The following is a 12794-nucleotide window of genomic DNA, read 5'->3' as shown; positions in this document are numbered from 1 at the left end:
TGCAAGAGTCAAGTGGCTCTTACTACATTTAAAATGCAGAGCCGCAGCAGTCCCTAACCAGAGCAAGCCAGAACTGAGCCGGGCTTGCTTGGTTGGTTATGGCTCACACCGGCCAGCCCCTGCTGCCGAGAACAGGTGCTGCTACCAGAGCAGGCTCTGCCCGCAGCTGACCCTAGCCAGCTGTGGACTGGGGCTGCTTTGTGACAGCTTCTGATAGCAGCTTTGTGGGGGGGCACCAGGTGCTACAGCAGAGACGGTGCTGAGGGGAACTGGTTTTTAAGCTGACTCCTTCCAGCATCGGTTCCTCCTTTCCCTGTCCCTTGCTGCCTCTGATAAAACTTTGGGGTGGGGAGCAAGTAGTGGAGTACTCAACTCAACTACCCAATAAGCTTAGGCTTTTTGGGTAGTTAACTATTTGCTTACATCCCTATTTCTGCCTTGGCATTTCTATGATACTGGGGCAGTCATTTACCTTTTCTGGTAAACAGAAGATTTCGGCATGTGTATACATTTCCCTTCTCTTCCCCCCTCATCCCCCCCCCCCCCCCCCCCAAGAAAAAAATCTCCCTAAACTCTGTGGCAATGAGTTTCAGAGCCTAGGTCTGTAGGGTTGAATTTATGCTATAGCACTTAAAAATCATTTAGACTTTGAGACTTGGTCTCTGAAGCTTTGGGGACAAGAGGAGTTTCAGAGCCCAAGCTCTAGCCTGAGTCCGAACATCTATATAGCTCTTTTTAGTTCCATAGTGAGCCTCATGAGCTCATGTCTGAAGCTGTAGATCTGTGTTCTGAGATTCACTGCTACAGGTATGGGTTTTTATTTGGGTGCCTTTTTGCCATGCGAACATGCTCATAAGTGCATGTACCCTGTCTTCTCAGTGACCTCTGAGATCCTGTGGCTGACAAAGGGGAGGAGGGATAGCTCAGTGGTTTGAGAATTGGCCAGCTTAAAACTAGGGTTGTGAGTTCAATCCTTGAGGGGGCCATTTAGGGATCTGGGGCAAATCTGTCGGGGTGGTACTTGGTCCTGCTGTAAGGGCAGGGGACTGGACTTGATGATCTCTCAAGGTCCCTACCAGTTCTATGAGAGAGGTATAACTATAGTCACTGGGAGTTGTCTTGAACATAAGTGCTATAAAAATGCTAAGTGCTCTGACACATCAGGCTTTGAGTGTGTCAAGTTGGGCACCTAAAACTAGTGGACACTTGACAATTTTGGCTTTTTAGGGAAATTGCTGTGCCTTCGTTCTCCATCTGTAATAGTGAGGATAACACCTAATTCCAGAGGTGTTGTGAAGACGAGTATTTGAAACGTTCAGATACTGTAAGAGCACAAGACATGCCTGTGAGAAAATCAGATAATTTTGTGTTCATAGAAAATATATATGGTATGTATTAAATTGGGTCTGGGGGCTCATGCTGAGTGAGGATGAGAAGGAATATTGAATGATTGTTCACTGAATGAGGCAGAGGTCTTGGGATCGGCTGGAGGAGAGAATTATCTTTAAAAGACTGCATCATATGCATACGTGACAAGGGGCTCAAATTACAGCTATATATGCAACCTTAATTCTGACACTTCCTGTCTTTTTTTGAGTGCTTAACTTGCAACATTGTTCTTTTTAATAAATGTTTAATGTATTTTCTTGTGGGGGGTGGGGGGAAAAGCAGAGAACTATTGTATATTCAAACTACATGGATCCCACCAGTATGAGCTGTCAGATTTGGTCCTTTACAGTTATAGCCTCTACCACTTGAGCTAAGAGTAACTGCTAGTAAGTATAAGAATACACTCTAGGTTCTGGAGCGAGATGTTTTCTAATGTTTACAGATCCTCACACCCCGACTCCCTTCACCCCCTCCCCCCCACTTTCTACCCATGCCCTGTTGCACAGTTTGCTACTCTCTGCATTTTAGTCAGGTGTTATGCTCCTTGTCTGGGTGCCAGCAGGGGGATATTAGAAGGCACAAAAGAGAGTCTCCCTGTTCTTTGTTCTGTGCCCAGGAACTTGTGAACCAGAAGAAGCAATTGCAAGCAAAGTCCTGGCCAGCTGCTGCATACCTGGGAGCATAATCGGTAGATGGGCGCCTTTGGATAATATAGTTGCAATACTCAGTTATCTTTGTGCATGTGCAAATGGATGTTCTCAAAGGCTTAGAACTTGTCCAGATTGCGTCAAATTTTCACAGGAAAGGTATCATGGAATGTCACTGGGATGGATTAAAGTAAAACTCGGGTGGTCCAAGTGATCTGGTCTTCCTAGTTACCACAGCAGCCCTGGCATTGCTTAATGGTTAGTGTGACATAGTGCGGGTGCTGTCTACTTTTATAATCCTGTGTTCACTCTTTACTGTGGTGTTATGTGGAATTCGTGATGACTCGCTGCAGATGTGTATTGGGCCCAGACACCTGAAGGCCAGACTTGGATCACAACTCCTGCCCAGGAAGAGAGACGAAAGGAGAGGTGGGGATGCACCAGGCTGGGGGGCTAGGGCCTGTGGGAAGAGTCAGTCTCAGTCTGGGCTAGGATGAATGAAGAGGCTGAGAGCAAGAAAAGAGGATAAGGGGCCCAGGAGCCCCTTCCGCCTGAGAGGAATAATATTGTCTGCTCTGGCTCCTGTGTTAACATGGATCCTAAGCTATGCTGTGTGTCTGAACAAATAAACCTTCTGTTCTACCTGCCGGCTTAATCACATCTGGCTGCAGATGGGGGTGCAGGGTCAGGGACCCCCTGACACACCGTCAGTATAAGTGCGGCAGCCCTCCATGTGCTGGTAGCTCTACATGTAAGAGTCCCTTAGTCAAATAGCAAGTATGTTATTCCAAAAGGTAATAGTCTTCCATGTAATTCATACTGAATAATCCATCTTTTGTAGTTGTATAAACATATTTAAACTACATTGTTCTTTCATTTCAGCCACCCAACACTTTGGCGCCCAGAATATGGAAGTTATATGATTGAAGGGACACCTGGGCAGCCATATGGAGGAACCATGTCTGAATTTAACACTGTACAAGACAACATGAGGAAACGACGGCAGGAGGCTGCTTCTGAACTGAAAGAAAATGAAGCTGTTTGTACTGTGACATCATTTCCAAGGTTAGTGCTGTATATTGTTTTGAGGAGTACATATGTAAGACTGTGGGCTGAGTGGCCTCCTGTTTTACTGTGCAATAAGATTTTTTTTACCCATTATTTAACACAATTCTCCCATTACTGACTTGATGTGTTAACTAAAGTTAATAGGCTGTTAATTAAATTTAATATGCTAATTTTCCACGTGAAAATATCATTTCTCTCCTTGGAAGATTATGATGCATGAATGTTTCTTCTGGTTGAAAATTCTGTCGCTCTATTTCCACTTATTGGCGTACTTAAATTTGTTATGTCTGCACTAATATGAAGTGTATAAACTCATGCACTTCATCTGTCCAGTGCATTATAGTCTTGTTAAAAGGTTACATAAATTTACAGCTTAATTAAAAAATCTGCAGTCCCACCCTCATCATGAAGAATTAAAATACAATTTTAATCCTAGGAAAGCAGGCAAAATAGAATTGGGCAAGGCTTGGATAGTATGAGGCAGAGTTTGTTGAATTTAGCACTGTTCTAGCATAGTATAAATTACTTAGACTGGTTTGGTCCATTTAAGCTGATATTTCTTAACACCTTTAAAGTCTTATTTGGTGGAACAAAGTCCAGATAATTTTTTGTTGATGAGGTGTTATACATTGGGTGCAGCCCTTAAACTGCAGACACTTGTAAAGTTTGAGAAACAATAAAAGCTGTTATACGTCTCCCATGCAGAAATAGTACAGTGTATGTGTATGGAGGGGTGGTGTTATAGAAATGTGTTCATTAAAATAAATGAGTGGTGCTTGTAGGATTGTCCAATTGTAAATCTCAAAACACTTGTGAAAAGTGAGTATGCGTTATTACGCCCATTTTACAGATCCTGAAACACAGATTAGAATTTGACTGAAGTTTCACAGCAAATCATTGGCGAAGCTAAAAATAAACCGGAATAGTTTTTGGTCAGATCAGTAGGCTTCTCTCAAGGATCAGAGTAGTGATGTTTGTTTGGTCATGTAGATTTTATGTGACTTATGCCAGTTAGTGAGAAATGTTATATTTTTTTATCTAATAAGGCAGCATATAATGTCTTGAAGTTAATTGTAACAAATGCTACGTTACATGAAATATACCAAAACATCCAAAAATATTTTCTTTGAGTGTTTTAGGGTATGCTGACTGGCTTGCTTTTGTATTCAGCCAGATTTTATTTTACAATACTGGTGGTTGCTCTAACAAGCATAGCCTTCCTTGATCATACATAGCATGTGATGGTGGTGTAAGTCACTCATGCACTTTTCACTACTGTTTGACTTTGTTAAAAATACATTGCTAGTTTTTAATAATTTCTGATAGTGTAAAAAAGCATTAGTAGAGTATATAGAGATGGTCATATAAAATATGTACATATCATTGGCTTTAAGAGTTGCTATTAGAATACTAAACATGAAATGTAGGTTTCCCTAGAGCAGTACAAATGTCAAATTCAGAAAATGAATATACCATTGCTAAGGTATATGGAATGCACATAGACACATCAAAGGCATCTGTAAAGAAGACCTGTTCAGGTACCAAAAGGGCAAGACAGTGATGCAGGCAAGACTCGGATACCTTTTTACAAAGGAGTTAGGACAACAATGCCTGAGCCATCAGTTGGTAAAAGAACTGCTACTTTCTGAAACTGACTAGTTTTTTCAGGTTGACTTTATACTTTTAACAATGACAAGTAAAATATTGTGAGTACTATTGGACATATCCCTGAAGTAATCTAAATTAAACAGCACCATAAAAAGGAGCAATTGAGGGTAGCGAATGTCATTGTGTTTCCCTTTTAATATTCAGTAGTGTTAATGCATGCTAAGACATACACGAGGACTATTTTCTAAAGCTTCTTCTAGCATTTGCCATTAAAATGCAAGCATTTGCTATCCATTGACATACAGTGGTATGAAATTCCTTTTTACTGTAACCACAGTCATAAAACTATTCTAATTGTTGGCAAATGCTGACCTTTTAATAGTGATTGCCATAAGGCCCCTCTCTGTGTCAATGACTACTGGGCTGCGTCTAGACTGGCTGCTTGATTTTGCGCAAAAGCACTGACGTTCTACTGTCTGAAATCAGTGCTTCTTGCGCAAATGCTTTGACGTTCCCATTCGGGCAAATGCCCTTTTCCGGAAATGTTTTTGCTCAAGAGGGCCAGTGTAGACAGCTAAAAACTGTTTTGTGCAAAAAAGCCCTGAAGGCGAAAATGGCGATCGGGGCTTTCTTGTGCAAAATCACGTCTAGATTGGCACGGATGCTTTTCCGCAAAAAGTGCTTTTGCGGAAAAGCGTATATGCCAATCTAGCTGCTCTTTTCCGCAATGCATTTAACGGTAAAACTTTTCTGTTTAAAAGCTTTTGAGGAAAATCATGCCAGTCTAGACGTAACCCTGGTGTTTAAGTTACACTGAAAAGTGTCTTAGAAATAGTGATTCATTTTTTTCACTTTTTTTATTCCTTTGTCTTTTAAGACCATAGTCTAACGCTGACATTTAATAACAAACTTATCTGTTTAATTTATAACTTATATTGTTATCTCTAGATTAGGGTGTCCAGGCTTTACGCTGCCAGAATGTGAGCCAACGCCCGTAGAAGGAGGAGCTTCAAAGTCTCTCTTCTTTCCAGATGAAGCCATCAACAAACATCCTAGATTTAGGTAAGAGTGAGTGTGGAGGAAGGAGAGCAACTCTTGTTCGTGCATAATTTAATATACTATGATAAAGTTGTATAAGTGGTATGCAAAGCTGCATGAATAATTGCTGTACAAGTCCCTGGGACATAGACAAAGAGGTAATGTTGCATATTAAGTATAAAGGTGACCAGTAAAGTTGTATAATGCAATTTCAACAAGTTTAGATTGATACTGGCATAACCCATCACATAATCAATTTTAAGGTAATGTACTCAATATTAACTGCTTCCCTTAAGTGCTGGTGTAACCCACACACCTAGCGGGTATGGATCACTATCCTGTGTATTAAGCATATAGACCACTTACAGTGAGACAGAATGAGTTTTCTCTACAGGGTTAGCTGAGAGCCAGCTGGCTTTTGGCTCATGCCGCAGAGGCACATGCACTAAGCTCCAGAGGTTCCAGCTTTGATTCCTCCTGTTGGTGTTACACTGACCCAGTCATCCAATTTCTGCTCCAAATGATGTTGCAGCATTTGTTTGGGAAATATCACAGCCATCCTGGAGTTGACCTGGAGCCTAGCCTATTTGAGGTGGATAATGTTGTCTAGCTTCCAGAAGCTTTTATTACAGTATGAGATTTAACCTTTGTAAAACTATATCGTGTACTTATTTTTCCAATATAACTTCTTGTCCCATTCTAGATTATGAGCTTTTTTGTTCTGCTTGTGATATGTAACACCTTGCAACAAAAAATAAATTGACTTCAGTGAAGGACCAAATCTGCTACAGTACAAATGAGAGGGGCTAAATGGACAAATATTTAGAAGTTTCTCCTAGTAAAAGCATTTCATCCTAAACTCTTTACGTTCTAGTACTCTGACAAGAAACATTCGACACCGAAGAGGAGAGAAAGTGGTGATAAATGTACCAAGTGAGTAAATGCCAGTGGTTTCTTCAAGTAATCAATGTCTGGTACTTTACTTATTGAATTCTTGTATCTTCCTTACAGTATTTAAAGATAAGAATACTCCATCGCCATTTGTAGAAACATTTCCTAAGGATGATGGAGAAGCAGCAAAAGCAGCCAAACCAGACCATATATATATGGATGCCATGGGTTTTGGAATGGGCAACTGCTGCCTTCAGGTAAAATGCATCTGAGTCTCAAAATGATCAAAGATAAATGCAATTACATTCTCTATTCTAAATTGCTCTATTCTTTAGATATGCTGTCCTTAAAGAAATCTATTTCTCTATTTCCTCAGGGCTAGGTCTTTTAATCAACTCATAAAGCTTAGTGTGATGTTTTCTCAAAATGCAGTTGAGGCTTGTCAGCAATTCACCATTGTCTAATTTTATGTTATAACATGATAATTTGCCAATATTTAACTTATTTACAAAAGGCTATATTACATTTATCACTGGTATGGCCTACTGTTGGCCTTCATTGGTAGGGAGAGCAAGATTTGGAGGCTAGGGTTTAAATGTCTTGTGAACTGTGCTGAACAGGACCCTTTATTTGGCCAAGCACCTTGTCTTAGAACTGCATGTTAAGATGTGGAAGACCTGCAAATAAGGACTGACTTATATTTTTGGACTGGTGAAAAATCTTAAGCAGAATTTCACTTTAGTCCATAGCAGGCCACACTTTGTGGAAATAGGTGAGGTTCGTTACCAGGTTATCTAGCCTGCAGGTAGGCTTTTCAGAGAGGGATCAAAGAAATAAGAACAGTGTTAGGGAAAACTCTCAAACATCTTAAATTACTGAGCACCTTTTAAATAGTGCCATTTAAAAATTGAAAAGAATGAAAACTTCAGATATATTTTGGTGTATTCTTTTCTTAGTTCATCCTATGAACTTCCTAATTAATTCTGCTGTTTACTGATGGGCACATAATCCCTGCAAAAGCAGATCTTCCCCTCTGTATCTTTCTGTCTCTCTTCCCTACTTACGAATTGATTTTACGTAAGATACTATAACCGTTTGACATTCCACAAAGCCTAAGTATCTGGTTATTCTGAGTGTCACTCTACGGTAGCAATTTTGTATAAGGGGCAGATGGCTGAGGTAGTTCCTGTGTGTTTGACTTTGTGATGATAGCTTCTGCCTTTGTTACTACTGCTTCCTTGGTAACCAGGAAGAGATCATTATGTTATGCCTCCATAGACTTAAATAGAATCTTCTAAATGCTGCTTGTTTCACAGCATTTTGTAGGTTGCACTTGTAATAATCCATTTCAAAGCACCTTTGTTCCAGATTAAGACTCTGAATGAACAAAAACTAACATCAAGTCACATGACATGAAGGGGAGAAAGCTCACTACAAATCTGGCTAGGGAGGATTCATGAAGTAATACAATCAGACTCCTTTTGCAGCATCAATAATTGTTCAAATCTGTCCATACTTTCTACTATTATGTATGTATTGTTTGTAAATATCAAATATACAATAATTTTTGTAGTCTTATCTAAAATTATATAAAATCCAGCTTACTGAGATCTATATAGACACTCAATGTCTTTATAATAGTCTGGGAGAATAATATAGTAAAATCTCATGCCATAGGCAACTTAGTGATGAAAAGGTCAAGGAGATGATACTGGATATGCATGACCATCCCAGACCCATTCCTTTGTTTGATAATTTGCCCTGTAGTAGCAGATGTAAAGTGCCCCATGTCGATGACTTTTTTTTTCCCCACAAACATTGTGCTTTTTGGAAAAGCATCCAACAGTGTAGCTCTGCAAATGTCCTAATATTGGTCTTCAAATGGTAAACTCGGTATATGAATGCTTTCAGTTGCCATAAACTTAATGGAGGTGTCCATTCCAAGCACTTTTAAAGGAGAGTATCTTTGGAAGATGAATCTCAATGCCTTCTAGTAAGATAATTTGATATATCCATAAAGATTTTCAGTAGTGTCTCATCCTAAGAGAGAGTGGAAACCTGGCAACGTAGTTAGTGGTTTTTAATGGTCTGAGTGATAGGAACACATCTGAGGGTATATCTACACAGTGGCGTTATTTCAGGATAACAAAATAGCATTCTCTGTGTCTTAACAGCACACTTGTTGTTTTGAAATAGATTTGAAATAATGTTCATCTTATTCATCTAGCTTTTTGTAAACCTCCTTGTACGAGGAATAAGGAAGATGCTGGAATAGCGCTCTTTCAAAATTTGGTGCTTTGTAGACAGCACAAAATTTTGAAATCTCGGAATAGGCTATCTCGAAATAAGTCATGCAATTTGTGTAGTTGAAATTGCATAGCTTATTTCGAGCTATGCGCGACAGTGTAGAGGTTCCTTAAGTATTTATACAGCAATTGTGTTCCTCAAAACCAGAAACTTGAAGAAGTCTTGGTTACCATCTGACTACTAGAACATGTTTCTTGCGCAAAAATCTGTAGTTCAGTAGTGCTACTGCATGTGAAATTGACGACATGCAAAATAATTTTGTTAGCCTATAATTTTACAAAGAAATGTGATTAAATAGTGCAAGGCAGCAGCTTCATTATGTCAATTGATTTTTTTTTGAGCAATTCTTTTATATGCTGAAGCATTTTTCTTACAAGATATGCATGGAAGTACGTGACATTTGCTTCATCGATGTGACATTGGAGATGTTTGTGGTGTCAGGGATTTGAATTGGATAGGAGCAATACCAAGGAGTCCTTTCTGGTAATATTTTTAAGTGATTCCTCTGCATATGTGTCAGAGATGAGACTGACTTAGTCAAAGGTCTGTTTTTTTTCTTCGTAAACATCCCCAACATCTTCAGTGTCCTGTTCAACCTTTCCAAATTTAGTTTGTGTATGCCCTTATTGCATGTAAGGTACCTCTGAGCATTGTGTTTAACTGGATCCTCCATAGTGTTAGTGCTCAAAGATTCAGCAGTTAGTACTTTCCATCTCCCCTTTTATGCCTAAATGATCGAAACCAAAGTAAGAATAAGGATTTTGTCATCAATTACTTTGAGGGTAGTTATTGTCATATAATAGATCTTTTGTAGCTATGGTCCACAAAATGCTGCTCTTTTAACCAGTGCCTCAGTACATTTCTTGAAATAATAACGATAATCGGTATTAGTGAATTTTCTTTTTTTACTGCTGCCTTTTTTTCAAATCAACATGAAGCACTTTTCAAGTATATAGCCACTTAATTATTCAATGTTTGTTGTTTTTATCATTGTATTCAGAGGGCATTCGAATAATATCCACCCTAATCCACTTCCAATAACATTGTATTACCACAGCTTCTACCAGGCAGAGGACTTGCAGCTGGAAGCTTGGGTGAATAAGTTCCTGGTTCCCTTGTCTCTGAAATGATGATTTTGGAGCTTTTTTACAAATCTGCATTTACATATCATTTTCTATCATAAACTTGCTTGCAGAATTACCCATGATCCCAGACTATCATCATATTCAGCAAATACTATATACTGCCCCCGCAAAGGAAAACCAAGTAACTAAAATTACTGTGGGTGATTTAAGATACTCCTCAAGAATTTACAGCTTAATCTTGATTGAAGCAACTCAGATTAGGTGTATACTGGCTTATAGAAACTAGAATATAAATTTATCTTCGTGCTTCCAGACTGGTACGTCGATCTCACAAGGGACTCAGGAAGTGCATTTGCTATGGTATTGAAGACAAATCCACCTAAAAGACAGACCGTTCTTTGCACTCGACCATTCACCAAGGCTTGTTTGCTGGTTACCCATCAGTATGTTCCTTAGGCATCCCTGCTTAGCTCTACTTGCTCCAGGGCTGTTAACTGTATGAAGCGCTTTCAAGCAGTCTTGTATTACTCTGGTTTCTGGAAGAGCTCAGACAAATTTAATTTGATTTGCTCTAGGCCAGAGAGATAGGTGGAGTTATAAACCAAAGCAGCATTATTTTTTTTATTTCAGATTTAGAAGTCAAGAATAAAAACAGACTTAATGACTGAAACTATGTGGCTATGTCTACACTGGCCGCCTATTACGAAATAGGCATGCTAATGTAGAACTTTGGAAGAGGCAAATGCACGGGGGATTTAAATATCCCCCGCGGCATTTGCATTTTCATGGCCGCCGCTTTTTTCCGGCTTGGAGATAAGCCGGAGAAAAGCGTCCAGACTGGCGCGATCCTCCGGAATAAAGCCCTCAGTTTGAACGCTTTTCTCCGGCTTATCTCCAAGCCAGAAAAAAGCGGCGGCCATGAAAATGAAAATGCCGCGGGGGATATTTAAATCCCCCGCGGATTTGCCTTTTCCCAAGTGCTACATTAGCATGCCTATTCCGTAATAGGGGCCAACGTAGACGTAGCCTGTCTGTTCAGGCTTACTGAAAGTGGGTCTCTTGCTCCTCATTCACATAATCATCAAAATAGACAAAAGAAATATGTAAGCAGGGCCGCCAACAAGAGGGGCTAAGAGCACAGCTGCTGTTGGGCCTGGCGATTTAAAAGTGAAAAGAATTCCTTCATTTCAGTTTACAGGCAGTCCCCGGGTTACGTACAAGATAGGGACTGTAGGTTTGTTCTTAAATTGAATTTGTATGTAAGTCGGAACTGGTACATATTGTAGGGGAAACTCTACCCAAACATTTCTCCAGAGCTCAGTTTTATTCTCCCATACCTCACTTCCCTCAGTCCTTTATTCTCAAGCTGAGGTGTCGGCTGAGAAAAGCCACTCCGCGTCTCCCTGGTCTGCTGGGGGGAAGCAGCTAGTGCGGGGTTGCCTCACCCCGTTTGTAAGTAGGGATCCGATGTAAGTCGGATCCATTAACCCGGGGACTGCCTGTATTTGGGTATATCTACACAGCAGACAAACATGACTGGCTAGTGCCACTGACTTGGGCTCAGAGAGCAGGAAAATCACTGCTGTGTAGACTTAGCCTAGGAGTCTACACAGAAATGAGACATTACTACAGCTTGAACTGGCTGGCTGGACAAACTGTGGGTTTTTCTGCGTGTAGATATACTTTTCAATTTTTTTTTTCTTTCCGATATATTCAGGGTATTTTAATTATATTTTAAAATACTGTTTCAGCATATTTTTAATTTGAATTTCCATCCAAATAGAGCTAGACACCAATGACAAGCAAATTAATCTAGTAAAATATATATCCTTCACCATTTTCTGAAATAAGAAAGGGATATCAACTACAGAGTTGCTTAAATGTATACTGTTATAGTCTCCTGTTTAGTAAAAAGAAGCACCAAATTTAGTGCAACTGATGTACATTTAGTTCCAAATCAACGTTTTAATGGCCATCTGCAGTGAGAATCAGCTTTGCTTTAGGATAGTTAACTAATGAATGCCAAATAAGATGAAAAATTGATTGGTAAAAATTATAATTAAAATGATTATTTTAAATACATTATTTAAATCACTTGAATTCAGTCTACCCTGTTAAATTGGTTGTGAGCAAAACTGGACTAGAGAAGATCCCTTTGAGTGCTCCTCTTAAATTTAAGAGGCAGGAATAAAGCTATGTTTTGTCTTGTTCCATTGCTAAACTGTTCTTTTGAAAGCAGTTATATACCTTTCAAAGTATTTACATTTTCCTTCAGGGAACTGTAGTGGGATTTAGTATTAGGGATCAGGTGTCTGAAGATGTCTATATTTTATGCCATTTCAGTTGTAATTTCTTCATTAGGAAAACTAACAACTTGTACTCTCAAACAATGTTTTTATTAATGTTTGTGGTGGTATTGCCTAAAAACCAATGTAGAGGGGTGCCCAGATATCTTAGGCATTGTACAGAGTAGTAGACTGCCCTGTCCTGAAGAGTTCACAACCTAAATGGACAAGGCGGGCAAAGGGCAGGGTTGAGTTGGTTTCACGATTGTTATTGAATAATTAGAGGTTTTTAGGGAAGGGGATAAGATAAATGAGAGAGGAGGGGGATAGAACGGGGAAGAAAGTCAGAGGCATATGTAGCGTGAAGCTGAAATGAGGAGACTGTGCAGAAGGGGAATTTGAGAAGGTGGAAGCAAACAGCCAATCAGTACAGGATTGAAGTAGGGATGTCAAATTTCAATTGACTAATCGAATAG

The 12794-nt window shown here is 39.6% G+C and overlaps 1 protein-coding gene across 4 annotated transcripts in view; it reads left to right on the top strand.

The window, feature by feature from the left end:
• The window catches only part of GCLC (glutamate-cysteine ligase catalytic subunit), a 49219-nt gene that overhangs the window by 14875 nt on the left and 21550 nt on the right, over positions 1–12794 (top strand). For all 4 annotated transcript variants that reach the window (XM_075923608.2, XM_075923609.2, XM_075923610.2 and 1 more), the window contains 4 exons: positions 2919–3101; positions 5661–5774; positions 6625–6683; positions 6762–6898. In XM_075923608.2, the coding sequence (XP_075779723.1) occupies positions 2919–3101; positions 5661–5774; positions 6625–6683; positions 6762–6898 (493 nt within the window). The remainder of the gene's footprint in view (positions 1–2918; positions 3102–5660; positions 5775–6624; positions 6684–6761; positions 6899–12794) is intronic.

Source organism: Pelodiscus sinensis, chromosome 3 (assembly GCF_052426305.1).
Source record: "Pelodiscus sinensis isolate ZL-2025 chromosome 3, ASM5242630v1, whole genome shotgun sequence".
NCBI classification, from domain to species: Eukaryota; Metazoa; Chordata; order Testudines; family Trionychidae; genus Pelodiscus; species Pelodiscus sinensis.
This window is presented reverse-complemented; position numbering and strand designations above follow the sequence as displayed.